This window comes from Calidris pugnax, unplaced genomic scaffold, assembly GCF_001431845.1.
Source record: "Calidris pugnax isolate Ruff unplaced genomic scaffold, ASM143184v1 scaffold28, whole genome shotgun sequence".
NCBI classification, from domain to species: Eukaryota; Metazoa; Chordata; class Aves; order Charadriiformes; family Scolopacidae; genus Calidris; species Calidris pugnax.
The window spans coordinates 5,882,256-5,899,405 of NW_015090842.1; the positions used below are offsets into that span (position 1 = coordinate 5,882,256).

Sequence of the window (17,150 nt, forward strand, 5' to 3'; positions counted from 1 at the left end):
TAGATGGGTAGATGAGTGTTTTGCACCAGTGTGTAGTTGGCTTTTCGCTTCAGACAAGCTGAAGGACATCTGACAGGGAAGATTTCTGCGGTTAAACCGGGGATGTTGGGTTGTGCATGGCAGCAGAGGGCAGTGCAGGACTCACTGGGGAGCACCCACAGGGACTTGCCTTTGTCACAGCCTCTGGAGTGAGTGAGACAGCCTGGGTGACCTGTGGAGTGGGAGGTAGGCTTGGGGACACTCGACCATTCTTTGCCGGCTTCTTCTCTCTCCCCTCCGTGGCTGGCCGGGACCGTATATTCCTGAAGATCTGCACAATGAGCAGGTTGATGGGGAACATGAGGAGGGAGCTTTCAAAGCCAATCATCACTTCCTGCCATGTGAATTCGATCTTGCCTGTCAAGATCAAACAGAGAGGAGGAGTGAAAATAACCCCAGGAAGCATCAGATCTCTCACTTGTGAAAAAGCCCATTTCTCCAACTGTCCTGCTTCTAGATTCTGCTGTCTGTATATTTCCCTACCCAAGCAATGGTGAGGTATGTTACCCAAATCCATTTTCTGCTCGGCTGGGTCCTTTGGCACTCCCCAGAACATGATGCTGGTCAGCATGGTGCAGAGAAGCAGTGAGAAGCAACATGACACGCGCTGGGCTCGTGTGAAGGAGCTTCGTGGGCAGCGGCTGAAAACTGAGTACCAGATGTGCCCGTCCTGGAAACCCTTGGAGGTCTTCATGAAAAACAGATTGCTGGGAAGGAGGAGAGGGAAATCAAATGGATACTTAGTAAGGAGAGGGAAAGATAAAGCTGTAGTTAAGGTTCCTGACCTGTGCATGCTTCTAGGCCCCGTCAGAAGAAATAATAGCCATGAAAAATTGCCAAATATCATGGCTTGATTTGCATGGAATGGTCATAGCTACTTATGTCCTTTCCTTCTGGCCACACCATGGAGGGAAAGCTAATAATGAGCAGTTTCTATAAAATTGTTAGGGAAATTACATGTAAGAGAAGACAAGATGCTTGGGTTTCTGTAGGACTTGTCAGACTATCTTCCTTTAACACCAATATTTCCAGTATTACTGTTAGGGTAATGATAAGACTAATTAACCAGCCTTCCTTCCTTGTTCAGAGCACTTTGAGGGCTATGGAAAGACCTCCTTTGTTTTCATTTTCCTCTAGGTGCTTGATCTTTTTTGCATACTTGCTTTTCTAGACTGGTTGCTACCAAAAGTAAAAAGAAGTCCATAAAACAGAAGGTACCTGAACTGCTTCATGTCCTGTTCTGTAGCTACTGGGAACACTTTATCCAGAACACATTCTCCAATATCAACAGCTAGCCAAGAGTTACAGAGGAAGTACCATTTCTGATCCCATGCCAGATCATGGACCAATACTCGATTCACATACCTGTCAGAAAAACAGACAGGGCACATTCACAGGTAACTGAGTGCTATGAAATTCAGGACTTGACAGGACTATGAATGGCAAACTCTGGCCTTTGGCTTCTTGGGTTGTGTCTAAACTAAGGCACAGAACACATACCATCCTGTACTGAACACAGGATATGGGAAGCACTCCTGGTCCTGCAGTTTAATTTATTATTTGATCTATTCACCTGCAAAAATGAGAAACTAACATTTCTTTCCTTTCTAGAACTGTAGAAAGGATAATTTTCAAGTGCTAGAAAAGGAAAAAATATTTGTGGATCTTTACTTCCCAGGATCTCCAGATCTCCACTTACCAGGATGGACTGTCCCCCGAATTATCATGCCACAATCTAATACTCTGCAGTTCCCCAAGAGGGAAGAAGGTACAGAGTAGGAAAACATCCACTCCTCCACGTTCAAAGACGGGTGTATCAGGATCAGTCAGATGGTGTGGCTCACTCTCTCCTTCCAGTCCATAGAGGGTGAGAGTCACCTGGAGAATAAGATGGAAAAATGAAAACTCACGCATCTCAATCCTGTGTATGATTATTCCTCTGGCATACTCTTCCAGCTTTCATCAAATCAAAGGACTTTTTGGCTTAGATGTTGCATTTGAACCATCCTATTTAATAGCCTCAGGTGCTCCCTTATTCATCCAGTTCTCTAGACATAAACTGCCTTACCACATGGTGCCATTGATACCTTGGAGGTTGTGGCTGCCCCGCGGCGGTGTCCTGTGAAAACTGTCACAAGATAACGGTACTGAGCAAAGGGGTCATTGTCTTCCAGTACGGTGATTTTCACCTGCAGAACAACACAGTACAAACAGCGTGTTAGCTGTTCTGTAAGCATAGATTCCTTAAAGCTGTGGATAGGAATTTGTCATCTTGTGAACAATCCATATGCTTGCCAGTAAACAGAGTTACAGGGAAGGGAGTAGGACTGGTTGAAGATTTCCTATTAAAACAAGCTGGGCAAAGTGGGTATTGGTCTAAATACATTCACTCTTTACTAGCTGGAGACTTACTTTGGCATCATCCTGGATGTCTTTCCTTCGAGCCCAAATAACTACAATTATATATATCAAAAAGATGCATCCTACAGTTGTCACCACCACGGGGTTGTCCACAAATGTACCAAATAGCTGTGCAGTTTTGCTAACGTCTATGGCATTGGGTATGACAAAGAAGGAGCTCCCAAAGAAGGTCAGATGGTTGCAGAGGCACTGCGTGCTTGTAGGATTTGTTTTTGGTCCTACCTGAAAACAAGAAAAATTTCCCAATAAAACATTTGGCTTCAAGGTATTAGATAAATTACCAAGCAATTGAAAAGACAGTGCTGAGATTGGTAAGTTAGTGTGGAGAGCTGCTACACAGAAAATAATTCTTCAAGTTCCAATAAGGAGTATTAATTCTAATGTCTAGCCAGAAATGGGCATGAACAGAATGGTTCCAATTCTTTTTATACAGAAGCCCATCCCAAGAAATGGAAATGTCATTTGAAGCTTAGTCTGGTATGACTAAACTTCTTCAGTGTATTAAAACATCTCAGAATGATCTTATTTTAGGGTGTGATTTCAAGGCAGCTATTTTACTAAAAGATGGTGGTTATAAGGGCTGGCTTTGAAATATATAATATAAACATTGATTTGTTTCTCTCTACTTACATGACATCCATAGCTGTTCCAGTTCCCTTGGCGCTCATCCCAAAATACACAGCGGGATGCAAAGCAAGTGACAGCTATAGTTAGCCTGTCATAGACTGTGGAATCCATTGCCATGTCTTGTAAAACCATGAAATAGTAGGTTCCCTCTCCAAAAATGAGTTCTTCTGGGCTAAGAACCCAGGTGTTTGTTTCACCTTGAACATAAATATTTTAGTTTCAATGTACATATAGAAATGCTAATTCAGAAGTATGCAGCTGTAATGCATATAACCAAATAAATAAACTGAAGAAACAGGTATGAAATAATTCTTAGTGACTCATTGTTCAAGGCATCCCACTCTTTGCTCCTGTTAGTGAACACTCTATACTAGAGATGTGAACCGTGAAGCATGATGGATTGAAACTGCTTTGAGAGGTTTCTTTCCAGTTTGAGTCTGAACTCACGGTCAAGGCTCATTCTGCAAGTATGTGCATGTGCTGTAGTTGTGGCTGAGCTGTCCCCATACAGAGTGCCCTTAACTGGCTGCAGGAGGTGAAACCCTTTTGGTTACAGAAGCCCAGAACGCACAAGTTCACAGATCACTGACAAGGTCTCTTACCTCCAGCAGTTTTCTTACAGAACAGATGATTTTTCATATCATAGTTGGTTTCATTTGGATGATAACCATACCCTAAGTAGAGTATTAGTGGAATGTCGTGTTCAGATTCCAGGTGGATCACTACAGATGTGTTTTCTGAGGTAACATTCACTTGAAAAGTGCTAAAATTGCCCAGATTCAACAGAATCCTGTCTTCTTGAGCTGCTGAAGGCCTTGGTAATATTATCTGGTTTTAAACAGAAAGACATAACTTTAAATACCACAAAACACCTTGCTTCTAGAAGCACAATCCATCTATAAGCACAATCCAGCCATACAGTAGAAAATCTTTTTTTCATAGCATGGGGAAAGCATGGCTAGCAAAAAATATCAGTTGCACAGTAATTTTCTTGATATTATCAGCTAACCTCTGAAAAGTTCATCTGAAACCTATATAGACTCATCACAAAGTCTATGACCCTTGGTGCAATTCTGAACAAAGAGCTGAGATTATAAGCGAAACACTGGCTGCATGAAGTGATAGATGAATGATTTAGACGTCAGCTAATCATGGGCTAGGAAGCCCAAGCAGCAGCAATATGAACCTACGGCTGTTGGATGATGAAATTGGACATTGTACTGTGTTTCGAGATGACTGTAATCTGGAGTAATTTTCCACAACCATTAGTGTTCTCACATCCATTTAAATGAAGAATAAGATACTTCTTTTTAAAGAAAAGAGGTAAATATTTGTTGTTTCATTCTTCAAATCACACAAATCCCTCCATCACAAATGCAGACACTGTGATCCCGTTATACGCTGTAATGAACACTACCATCATTTGCAGTCACTTCACAGAAGATAACAAAAATGATGGTTTGTAAACAGAGAAAGGATAAAAAGGAAAAGAGGGAGAGGGATAGAAAATAGTGGGTTTACCTCAATGTTTTCTCTGAGATTGCTGACCGGTATGATCAAGCCATCCAGACCAGTAAGACTTAGACCTCCCACTGTTCCACTGATGTCAAAACTGGTGTCAGTGGAGAAAAAGGGATTCACGGCAAAGCTCACCATCTATTAGCAAGACATTAACAAACAGCTTTGAGCTATTGGTAATATTTCATTATGTTCACACTCTAAATTGCTGAATGGATAAAGCCAAACAGACTCAACTTTAAAGAAACCTGCATCCAGATTTAAATAAGAAGCTGCCTTATCTCTAAGGCAGGCCAAAATCAATCCTTGAAAGTTATTTTGGTTCTGAAATGTGATTTATGTACAGCAATGTATTTTGCTTCCCATTAATTGTAACTCTTTTGCCTTGTAGGCACCAGATACCAAAATGCAATTGCCTAAGACTCTTTCAAAGTGACTCTACCAACACTAGGCATATTTCCACTATGATAGCAAGGCACAGAAGAGTACATCAGACTTGTCAGCCCAATGAGACGACTCAGGAGCCTTTCCTAATGCTCAGGTGAGACAATGGACGTGTTTTGACTGGTTTCAGTGGGCTGTGGACATTTTTTAGCAGAGCTAGGAAAGACACAATGAAAAAAATATGGCCATATCCTAATTCAGATGATGGATGTGTTATCATCAGTTATTCCCAGGCCTTTTGTCTCCTGCAGGATCTGGGTGTCATTTATTTCTAGGTGGGGTGAAACATGACCGGTGCAGGTTAGTTTTAATGGTGATATGGACTCAAAGCTGTTGCATCCTCCTCAGAGCGTTAGATATAAACAAACAGCAAAGAGATTTATAGGTATTGATTCATTCCATTGCCTTCTCTAGCCATGCAAGTATGAATCAGGAGTATAAGTGAGGAGCTGATGGGATGGGGAATTTAAACTTTCAGTCCTCTTTAGCTTGCTGAACTAGCCTCATGCAATTATTATAAGTGAAGGCTTCTTTGACCAAAGATATTGCAAATATTTTCTTGGCATGACAGGAGGGATGACTTGTGTGCTCACGTATTCATTGTAAAAGGAGAAAGGATTCTAAAACAACTAAGAATGTAAATTGTATATCAGACTGAGTCAGATAAAAGCTGTTTACTTGCCCGTATATCCACTGTTTCATCATCAGCTCCTGAAACACTGAGAGAAGAAGCAGGTGGGAGAGTAAAGCTGGCAGAGCTGGAATTGGAGATATTAATGGATGTGCCATCCATGTTTTCTGTTTGTAATCTATCCAGTTAGGGTTGGACACATGCAAAACAGAATAAAAGAGAGAGCAAAAAAAAAGTCAATAGCATGGACTTCATATCTAGAGAAAAAGCTTTCTCACTTCATGAGTAGAACTCAGCTGGAAAACTATGTCTAACTCCACCAGTAAATACTTCGTACATTATATTTCCCTGCTGTTGTACTCCACATAACACTACCACAGAATCATCAAAAAAGGGTGGAATTGGTGTATGTGGATAGGAAGTTGTACCCAACTAGGGGTACTTATGTGAAAGACGTACCTGGTTTCTGTGTGAATATGCTCTTGATTTGAATGCATAGTTAAATGTGGATGAAAACCAGGCTCTTGGGGAGCAATTTATGGATGATTATAGGGAAGGAGAATGCTTGTGAGGTTCCTCATGCTTATATTTGCTTCTGCCAAGGTGGTTACAATTCTATATAACATGTCATTATTGGCAACTTGGAAAAGAAAAAAAAAAACCTTAACTGGCATGACCTGAATTTTTGAAGGTAAGCAGCTACTGCCTCATCCAGGAAATAGTAGTAAATTCTCCATTGGCCAAAAAAGACACAGCATGAGAATTTCTAAGGTAGCTTCATTGAAGCTTATTGGAGTCCAAGCTGTTCTTACTACAGTTAGTAATGACACCCTCTTTGCACTGTTGAACTTGTCCTTATGCTGCAACGTTTAGTTGGGTGTTACCATTTCGGACAAAGTAATGAATATTTGGGCAAATGTGATTAACCCTGAGAAGGCTGGGTGGGAGACGCTGTTACTGTTACCTGTGTATGTACATGGTGGCAGAAGGAGTGGTAAGGACAGTTGGTTCATCATCCGGTTCTTTCCCCAACAGAAGGGCACTCTGTAGATTTTCAACTGTATTCAGGAGCTGGTGTGATACTGAACTCTGGAAAAGGGTTAGAGAAGGAAACTTGCAACAAAGCTTCTCAGAATCATTAAGTTGCACATTATTTGCCTTTATTTCCTTTTAGGAACAAATACTAATTTTTAGTGTCTTAGAAAGCTGGTCAACTTGGTGATGTGCTGCTTAATCTCAGAGAAAGTTATTCTAATCAGCAATTCAATTTCTGTAATTCTCATTAAAACATTGCAGACAGCAAATAAATATATCTTACAGCTTTAACTTTTATATTCTATTACTTTCAAGTTCTACACACTGACATTTGAAGCACTACAAACATGACATCAATTTAATGCAATATACTCCTTCACTTCTGTACATTAATGCCCTTTAACTGCACACTTCAGAGTTAAGTTAGTTGCAAAAGCAAGACCTAATTACATATTAATTGTGTGTTATCCCGGGGAAGTTTGAACTATTCATAACCTTTTCTCTCAGGTTAGATATATTTCATGCCCTACTTCCTTGCAGTGATGACGGTTAAAGTATGTTCAGCCCAGGAAGCACACTGTGCACACTGTGACAATTCATGGATAGATAAGAAAGGATAGAACAAAATAAACACCTTTCATAATCTTGAATAAAAAATCAGAGTGGGCTTTCTGAAAAAGTATGAGCAACAACCAGAGCTGATTCCAGCTTTGAAGTGGTGGAGCGAATCATGAATATTGAATACCTGTGGCTTCCTTGAATTATGAAGCAAAAGGAGGGGATAAAATCAAACCTGAAAAAATCTCTGTGTGCTTGTCATCTGTTAGAGGTTGTGCACTGATGCTCTGTTGTCCAGTGCTCTCCTGTCCAACTTTAAATGTAATAAATCTTAAGAGGCTTCTATCATCTTCATTAGCATACTGTGCCATCTAACAGGTCTGACTGGGGAGGAGTTTCCTTTGATATTCAAGTCCATCATGGTGTCACAATGAAGCCAATTTAAAAATATGAGAGGCAGCAGAACTCTTAAAAACCTTCTAAATGAGCAAATGTTCACACACGGTCCACTACAAACTGGACGAAACCAAAATTACCTGTTCTGCTTCTGGCACTGAAGTGTTCGTAGCTTTGATTTCTATGGAAGCCTTAAGGACATTGCTTACTGCATTAAATAGGTAGTTGGCTGCATCTTTTAACTTCTGATCATCTCTGCTGTCCTCTGTGTTTACAGTGAGCAAGGAAGCACTGACATCTTTGAGAGTGTTGCTAGCTTCCACCTGCATGGGAAACAAGAGGAAAAGTTGATATGCCTTGGTACTACAAATGACAGAAGTGACACGTGTCATTTATTGAGTATTGCAATGTAAGTGATCTCGTGGGACTACTTCTGGCTAATGCTGGTTTTACTATAATAATTTGTGATGGGGTAATGCTTCAAATGCCAATAGAGATGATATACTACGTGGTATACTAACATGTACTTCAGACCTGAAAAATGCAGCCTGCTTCTACAGATTTAATTCATAAAAAACATGAATAACATCTGAAGTAAGCTTGGCTGTCAAACACTGGGCAAGAATACAGTTTAGATGTACAGTAATGTAGTAAATTAGGTTATACTTTGGGTAGCGTGTCCAAAAAATGCCACCATTTTGTCAAGTGCATGTGCATTTCAATCTTAGTTTCCACAAACCCCATTGGATTAACAGCAAATAATACCTTTGGCCTTGTGCTGTGCTAAATGCCAAAAGAGAATGAGTTTTACAATTTTTATTTCATGCCCAAATGCTGGTTTCTCTGTGTTTGTGAAAGCATTGGCCAGCTTTTAGCCCAGGGGGGTGAGGGAGCCAAGAAAATCCATTGCAAGCTTGGACATATCCATTCCCACCGTCTGCAAACACTTAGCAGCCTTACTGTGGGGTGAGTGCTGAATCTCAGCTATGTTCTTGTCTTGCCAACGTTAACCACATACTGCTGAAATGCTCCCAAGCCATTGTCTGCCTCCAACTGTTTAATACATCAGAAATCAGGACAGCTCTTTTTATTGCCAGCGTATCTGGGAGACTTCCCCAGTGACAGTTTGTTCTCTCCTCCCATGTGCTCACTCCTTATGCGTAAATAGCATAATCTACTAATAATGTCATATTGCCAGATAAAATTCAAGAAATATTTTTGTGAGACCCATCTGAACATTTGTGCCCAGTTCCTCTGGATGCTCTCATGTTCCTGCCTCACTGACATCTTGCCTATGTGCATTTTGTGACAGTGCATGGATCAAGGACTAATGGATCTGGGCAATTCTAGAAAAACCCTCCTGGACTCTTTTTCTTAAGGATTCTAAGAGTGCTTTACAAGATGACATATACATCCTAACATGCCTCTGACTAAAAGTTAAGGTTTCCATCTTAAAGATGTATCATAAAATGTAACTGGCCAGACAGTCATGGCCTGGATTGTAGCGGTTGCTGAGATAATGTCTGAGAGCCCAAATTCACTTACCCTGAACAGCAAAATGTATTCCCTTCTGGTCAAAATACACATGCTGGTACAGTTGAAAAAATGGGTAAAGAGCAGATAACTAAGGCACTGAAACTCTTCCAAGGTCAGTGGGGTGCAGGAGATACAAGATGAATTGCTTCTTACCTGTGCTGAGACAGACAGCTCTTCACTCCTGTAAGTGATTTCTTTCAATACTTCTGACATCTTAAGAGCAGTCTGCACTGATGTTACGTTAACAGCAGAGAGAGTTGTCAGCATCAGCCCTCGGAGCTTGGGATGAAAAGGGATAATTAGGCAAAGGAATAAGATGCTAATTAGGACTGTGCAAGTAGTGCTGTATATTGACAGCCAGGCTTGCTGTAATTTATGTTGTAAAGTAGGACTCCACAACAAGGATCATTTGAACTGATATTAGGTCTACTGACAAGATGCCACTTGGCTTAGCAACTATATAATCACGAGTTTTGTGTTACCTCCCAACACAAAGAATTTGTACACTTAACGTCCGTTAATAGCAAGGAGAGTTACTTGTGAGAATTTGTACCAATGTATGTGAATTACTGTATAAATGCCACTTCCAGAGAAAGCAGAGCCATGTGTGATTGATGTTATGCAAATAATGACTCATAATTGAAGGATACATTGCATTTCTCTAGATCTTTTCATCTGAGGCACTTGAAGCACTATACAAACATAAGCTTATAACTGAAACATAAGCTGGTAGCTGAAAGGAACAGACTGCAATTACCTGCTATCCAGTACTTTTTGGGAAAATTAGGATATTTCTCCTGTAGGAGAGGCCATTTTACTAATATTTAAATTGTTTGTGGAAGATCAGGTCGATTTAAAGTTTAAAAATATCATTCAAATGATTTTAAGTTAATGCAATAACAATTGAGAATAAATTCTTTTACTGATGGATGGTAGAATAAATTATTTATGTGGGTAAATAGTGAAAAATAGCTGAAACCTGTGCCAAACACTGAGACACATACCAGAAACTTGAAACCTCCATTGATTTCAAGTGGTGATATATGAGCTTTTTATTACTTAAGAGCTGTCAAAGAGTATGAAGGGTCCATTATATTGCATTGTACTGCAGGAACAGGAGTGTCTGGCTGACCTCTTTTCGTGTGTCCGCCTGTACAGATATGTTAAAGCTCTCCTCTTGGGTCTCCTGATTAAGGACTGAGGTAACTGACTTATACAGCTGGAAAAGGCTTATGCTGCTGTTCCCATCTTTTAGGATGGTGTTTGCCTTCTCGAATACAATCTCCTGCAGGGTCAGGTTCCCATCAGTCATATCTGCGTGTCCGACCTGATGAAGAAATCAGATACGTTCTTAGCTTTCCTAGTGCTGTTATAATTATCTTTGAAGAGCTTCCACGATCATCTTGTTGACAGCCTCGCTAGAGTGGGACACAGAACTTGGTGTTCCCCATTTTTGAAGTTTTATTTTTAGTGGCCTGATAAGAATATCCTTCCTGGGGCACTAGGGCAGCAGCAGGAGGTTTTGGGGCCTACATAGAGCAACGCCAGAATCACTAATACAGCTTATGCTGCCCAATGGCCAAATCTTTTATACTTCTATCCTAGAGAAAGGACAATGGAAGATTCTTTTAACTACCTTGAGTCCACTGAGAATAGTCTCTGTTAGACAGGAAAATGGTGATTATGGTACATCCAGAGGGAAGTAAAAAGCATAAAATGGGGAGAAGCTCCAAAAGCGAATCGCAGGTCATGTATTGAGTTAATCTTGAAATAAGATAATTCTGTGTACCTTCACTGAAGCATTCGTTTGAACTGTATCACCATAGTTGTTGCTAACGGTGATTGTCATATGTAAAATGAAGTTATTTTCCTTTTCTCCAAGTGGAAGATAAACTGGGAAGAGTTCAGGATCTGGGCCACAGTGCAGGAGAGAATCTGAAAGAGGAAAAAGGGGGTCATCTACCAGATACCACAAAGGCACCACAGGTCCTCCAGGAACAGGGGGCTCTGGGCTTGCTCTCTGGAGGCCTGATTGTCTCTCTGGGGAGCAGAAGCAGGCTGTGCCTTTGCTCTTGTTAGCGACAGCAACAAGTGCTTGCTAGAAATACAGAGAAGCATTTAGCCAAACAGCTCACCTCGGGACTTACTTGATTTCAGGTAGAAGCAGTATGTGAGCTGCCTGTTAGGACTGGCTTGGCATGAACCCACCAAGCAAGGAGCGCTGCAGGAGACTCTGAACGTGGTGAGCGCTGAGCCCTGCCTGGGAGACACGGCACAAGCGGGGACGTCGGGCGGAGGCACGGTGCTGACGAGGTACGTTTCCTCCCCGTAGCCACCCTGAGTCATTGCTGGGAGCGGAGGGAGCAGAACGTCAGCAATAATCGTGCCCCGGGCGGCACTGATCTCCAGACATTCATCTTGCCTAGTCTAGCAAAGATGCCGTCTGTTCAGGCACCAGAAACACCAGGGTGGGCCTAATCAGAAATGAAATCCTGCTACTGAGTAAGCCATAAGAGGAAAATAATTTATAAAAACGTGGTAGTGTTTGCATTATAAAGCAAAGCTCTGTTATTTGATCAAGTATTTAGCATAACTTCATTTCCAGATGAGCCTTAACAAAGTTATTAACAGATTGGAGTAAGATAACTGAATTTGTCCTCCTGTGTAATACCCCAGAACAAACTTAGCTCTGAATTATTTTCAAGAACCCACATACAAAAGCAACAGCTCTCAACTTGTGGAATGATTTAACTTATTTGTCAGCGAGGCTATGTGTGTGTAACGTCAGTGTGATGTCATGATGGCAGAAACTATCTCAGAGTCTGAAAAACCCTGCTTGCCCCTACCTGTTACTTTAATCTGAAAAGCTTCTCCCTGTGTCTGCAAGAAGGAGCTGTTCATTTTCAGTACGGATGTGTTGCTTTGAAGCAAATTCAAAGAGTTCTGCCGGAAACCAGTCAGGCCACAGGCTAAAGGGAGGGGCATAGACTGGAAAATCAGACAGAAAAGAAAACATGACAGTAGAGTCTCTTTGCTGTTTTTTCTCTGGTGATTTATCAGGAGCAGGGTGGTGGTTTGGTGCCCTTCATTATAACCCCTCCCAAACCTGGCACCCCCTTGTCTTGATGTTCACTATTCTTTCCAAAGCATCCATTTGACAAAGTATCACTCTGAGGCCACGTGGCGCTCCCTCAGGATGGATGTTTATTTTTGTGTGTGCAGTATTTCTGACAAAGCTGATGCTCTCACCTTGGTTTGGAAAGTGTTATCTAAATACCAGTTATAATATATGTCCTTGGAGTCCTTCTGTCCAGAGACACTCAAAACAACATCATCACTAGCATTCACTGGATTGCAGTTTGCCTCACACCTGTAAGGAATTAAGATGATAGTTACAAGTAGTAAGTGGATGAGATGTCATAGTCCTTGATGTTGATTGTTTTACTCTCATTTGATGAAAATCTGCAAAAGCTCTGCAGCATGGGACAGGTGACACATGACTCACAAATAGCTAAATCCTTGATTTTAAAGCAAGAGATTTAAGAACCTTCATCTCCATTTTCAATATGACTAAGGCCCAGAACCCACAAAATATTTATGTTGCAAAACTGATTCAGTCTCTCAAATTAAGCCTGTCTCTACTTAAGCTCCTGAAATTATTATATTAGCAGATCATTGAAATGCCACTGCTTTTCAGTGAGGCACTAGACACTTGAGGAACAGATTTTTTAAAGCAGTAACGTGTATCTGGCTGTCTAGTAAGAATTTCAGACATATCATGGCTTTTATTCCCATTGTTTCAATGAGGTGTGCATATGGAAATCTCCAACATTGAAAGGATGTAGCAGGGTCAAAAACTAAATGGTTTTGAGAATAATTTTATTCAGTTTATAAAAGGATTATGTTCAGAAATGTGGTCACAACAAGACTCATTTTGTCTGTAATTCCTGTGATGGTAAAGTATAAATAGATTTACAACAAAAAGTACTTTATCACTTTATTATAATTATTATTGAAAACTGTAGCCTTCCACTATATTTGTGTAATAATAATATTAACCAGTGAATACTCGGGTTTAAAAACAGACCTGATTTCTACTTGCAGTTCTTGTTTTGCAGTCACATAGAGACATTGCTCGTCCTGCCTCTCCTCACCATCATGGTTTTGAACTGTAACTCTGACAGTCACTGCTGATTTTGGAGGAGGAAGGCAGGAAGGTGGGATTTTCACCTCAGTTTGGTTGGTTAGGATTATCTGTTGCTGCACACATTTGTTCCATTCAGGCCAGCAAGCTCCTGCAAAACATTTCCTTTATAATTAGAATAGTCATAACATCCCATGCCTCTTATAAAGTATTTTTCTGCAATAGATTTCAAAGAGCTTCATAGAGGAAACAAGTTTCCTGAACCCTATTTAAAAAGTGGGTCATCAGAGTTCAGAGTATACAGATTCTTCGGGGTAACGTACAAGGCCAGGGATAAATATGGGGACAGAGCACAGATGTCCTGAATCTCAACCCAGTTTACAGCCATAAATGTTTTTGCATTATATTTGATGCTAATTATTGCTGTTTTATTAAGACACATGCACCTTGCAAATGCCTAACTATGGAAATCACCTGGGATTAGTTCTTGGCTATGAGGGTGAGGGCTTAGGATGGGCAGATCTTGAAAAACTGAAATCTAAGAGTAGCCACCCTTGGAAAAAGACAAAAACTGAGTATTATGTCAGATTATATACCATAATTAGTTGAGTGTTAAAACCAGGGTAAGGTAGAAGGACATTCTTCATGTACAGTGAGTGGCAAACTTTAAAGCCAGAGAGTAAACCATCCTTTAGTCAGATTTCCATCACTTGATCTGACATGACAGTGAGTTTGTCACTTGACAAATAGAAGTTGGTGGAAAAGTTCAGGAAATGCACATACCACAGGACCAGAGAAAACTGGAATTATTGTTGTCTGGCCAGCCAAATGTAACAGTTGTGAAAGGATCCACATGGCGACTCGGTTTAATATATATTTTGTTTTTTCTTTTGTGATCCTAAACAATAAGTAATTGTATCAGTTAGGAGCATGTATAAACACATACGTCTCTTGCTTCTTTATAATGAAAAAGGTCTGAAAGATGAGACTCCAAATCACTGCAAGCAGATCTGTAGTTAAATGATCTTTCCCTGATCAGTGGTAGTGTGGCAGTAGAAGCTATGGGAACAGAAGCAGATGGCACAGACAAATTGTGTGGCAAAATATTCCTGACCTCCTAAGTGGCTTAGGACCCCAGATTCCATTTTCAAAACTAAAGCAGGTACTTAGGAAACTAATTCCCAATAATTTGCCACTTCTGGACCGAGACTTTTAACCCTTGGACAATCTTTTGGCTTCTAGTACATTTTCTAGGGCACTCCTGTTTTTTGTCTGAATTGGATACATTACAGCTATAGATAAAGAGAAGAAGGAGGTAGCTGAATTAGTCTTTCTGTGCAATGAACTGCGATAAATTTAGTTTTGAATTGGATTTATTTTCCTCTGATGCACTTTATAGTCAATCTGTAAAGCATGAAGTCTTCTTGTGAAGCAGCATGTCTCCTATAGCAGACATCTGTCTGCTAGCGTTATGGTTAAAAACTAGACCTTTAAAATGACAACAAATTATTGTATCTGGCAATTTTATTATTTAAATTTGTGCAGCTGCTACCAATTGGTGTATCATTAGTTTCTCAGTTTGCCATAAACTGGAAATTTCTTCTTTGCAAACTTAAACATTCCAATACAGAAGCAGGAAGCACTTAGAAACAATATAAAAATATATTAAACTCTGCTTGAAGGGTAATCCCCCAAAGAGAGGTTTCCATTAGTCAAGTAGATAACGCAAAAATTCATCTAAGCACATTTCAACTTCCAAAACTAAATCATTGTGAAAAGTTCATTGTTTTCTAATCTTGTAATTGTTACTTGCAGGCTTTTACAAACTGTAGATTGAATGCCTGTAAACACATCTGTTTCAGAGACTCTTAGTTATTTTATGTTAAACCATATGGGGCACAGCAAATCTAGTCTATAATCTAGTCTGCTACTAATACTTCTTTTCAATATCTTATGCAGCATTTTTACTGGTAAGAAAATTTTCTAAGCATTTCAATTTTAAAGAAAGATCCTTAAATAATACTTACATTTGTCTTTGGGGTACTTGTTTTGGAGTTGCCTTGTTCTGTAGCAGAATCTATTTAATGAAAAAAAAAGAGCAGAATATTTTAGTGCTCTCTGTAAAGCTTTCAGACATCCTCAGAGAATATAACTTAAATACACAGAATTTGACTACCGACAGTCTGAAAGGTAGGGCTATAAGAATCAGACTCCAGAACTGTGATAAACAGTCAAGTTACAATAGGTAAAATCGTAACAACAAGCTAGTCACAAACTATAAAGAAGGTGATCCTGATTCTCCAAACATAATGGTGTGAATCAAAATAAATTCACAGAAGCTGATGGAGTTTCATCGATGTACGGAAAAAATTGATGGAAAGCACTGGAAAAGTCTCAATAGGGTTAGTACTAAAATCAGTTTATTCCTGGTATGTAAGGATGAGCCATCTAGAAGCATTCACTGACAGCAATTTATGAGACTGCTGTGATGCAAATATTTCCTGGTTTTGGAGCTATGTCCCAAGCCATAAACTCCACTAATTATTTCTAGAACAAATAGCAAATGTGCAATGTGTGACATACACAGTGATGCTAATTTATGACTACTTCAAAGCCAGGGAATCTGCCTTCATCAGGAAGAAGCCTCCACAAAATTTTGTAGCACTGTTGCTGGAAGGAAAGCAATTACTAGATGCAAACCATAAACACTCCATGAAATGCTCTGATTGCAAAAAGACAATTATGTTGTCAAAACCAGCACTGTCAGATTAATGCAATTACCTTCTTTATAAGAATTATTTGCCAACACAGTGATGAACCCAAGATCCAGACTCATGTTTGAGAAGGCATTCATGGCCACCACTTTCACTAGGAAAGTACCTAGAGAAGACAAATGGCCAGTTAATAGCAGTGGGACCTGTCTGTCATGTTTGGGATATAAAATCCAATTCATAAAGAAAATTCTAGTCTTCTCTGTTCAGAGCTTCAGGGGTTTTTTGATGAGTTTCCACTACTGAAAGGCTTTTCAAGGAATGTTCTTCCTCTTTATCTCAGCTTTTTAATAACTCAGCTGCCTTTGTCCCAGCACTTGCAATGTTATTCTTTGTCAGCTGGCTATGATGCTACCACCCAGGAAACTAGAGGTGTGCTAATGCTGGAGTACAAATGAGTTTAGGCATCTTGCAAGACCAGCTGTCTTGTTTGAAAGTTTCTGCCTGAAGGGAAGGGATGTTCAAATGGATACAAGGAAACCCAATAAAACTTTTAATATTGAATAATTTTAAAACATAAAATGAAATCATAATTAGCTTCTAGCACTCCAGCTTTGGCATGGAATTTGAATAGTTCATTAGAGGAGGAAATATTTTTGTCTTCTGCCACTGAATTAACTCTTAAAGACAATCTCATGAATCCCACATTTTAAAAGGTTTGATTTTTTAATAATGGAAAGAAAACATTACTAAAAAGCTTATGCATAAGTAAGTTTGTATTGGAGACTGCCACACAGAAAAGCTCCCCATTTCTTTGTCATCTCTACTGAGAACTCCTCAGATTATTAATTACTGCAGTGTAAAATGCAGAGGAGTGTAAACTTGAAAAGTTATACATATGAACAAACAGGAGGAAAACACTTTGTGATTCACACAAATGTCATCATTTGTACTTGAATCAGATCATGTAATGAAAACTAAACTATGTCTTTTTTATTGCAAAAATCTGGTGAAGCTTTGCTTTCGCTCTCCATGTGGAGAACCCATTTGCCAGTTCAATTTTTTTAGCTCACCTAAAAATCAATAAGAC

The 17,150-nt window shown here is 39.8% G+C and overlaps 1 protein-coding gene across 1 annotated transcript in view; it reads right to left on the reverse strand.

The window, feature by feature from the left end:
• The window catches only part of PKD1L2 (polycystic kidney disease 1-like 2), a 41,010-nt gene that overhangs the window by 14,798 nt on the left and 9,062 nt on the right, over positions 1-17,150 (reverse strand). Inside the window, exons 8-29 of the mRNA XM_014942142.1 lie at positions 16,131-16,229; positions 15,377-15,426; positions 14,133-14,247; positions 13,293-13,500; positions 12,455-12,575; positions 12,052-12,193; positions 11,353-11,553; positions 10,995-11,140; positions 10,338-10,532; positions 9,359-9,484; positions 7,810-7,992; positions 6,645-6,769; positions 5,732-5,858; positions 4,609-4,743; positions 3,690-3,915; positions 3,091-3,284; positions 2,452-2,682; positions 2,127-2,228; positions 1,739-1,917; positions 1,258-1,404; positions 547-746; positions 179-396 (exon numbers count right to left, since the gene is read on the reverse strand). Coding sequence (XP_014797628.1) covers positions 179-396; positions 547-746; positions 1,258-1,404; positions 1,739-1,917; positions 2,127-2,228; positions 2,452-2,682; positions 3,091-3,284; positions 3,690-3,915; positions 4,609-4,743; positions 5,732-5,858; positions 6,645-6,769; positions 7,810-7,992; positions 9,359-9,484; positions 10,338-10,532; positions 10,995-11,140; positions 11,353-11,553; positions 12,052-12,193; positions 12,455-12,575; positions 13,293-13,500; positions 14,133-14,247; positions 15,377-15,426; positions 16,131-16,229 — 3,470 coding nt within the window. The remainder of the gene's footprint in view (positions 1-178; positions 397-546; positions 747-1,257; positions 1,405-1,738; positions 1,918-2,126; positions 2,229-2,451; positions 2,683-3,090; positions 3,285-3,689; positions 3,916-4,608; positions 4,744-5,731; positions 5,859-6,644; positions 6,770-7,809; positions 7,993-9,358; positions 9,485-10,337; positions 10,533-10,994; positions 11,141-11,352; positions 11,554-12,051; positions 12,194-12,454; positions 12,576-13,292; positions 13,501-14,132; positions 14,248-15,376; positions 15,427-16,130; positions 16,230-17,150) is intronic.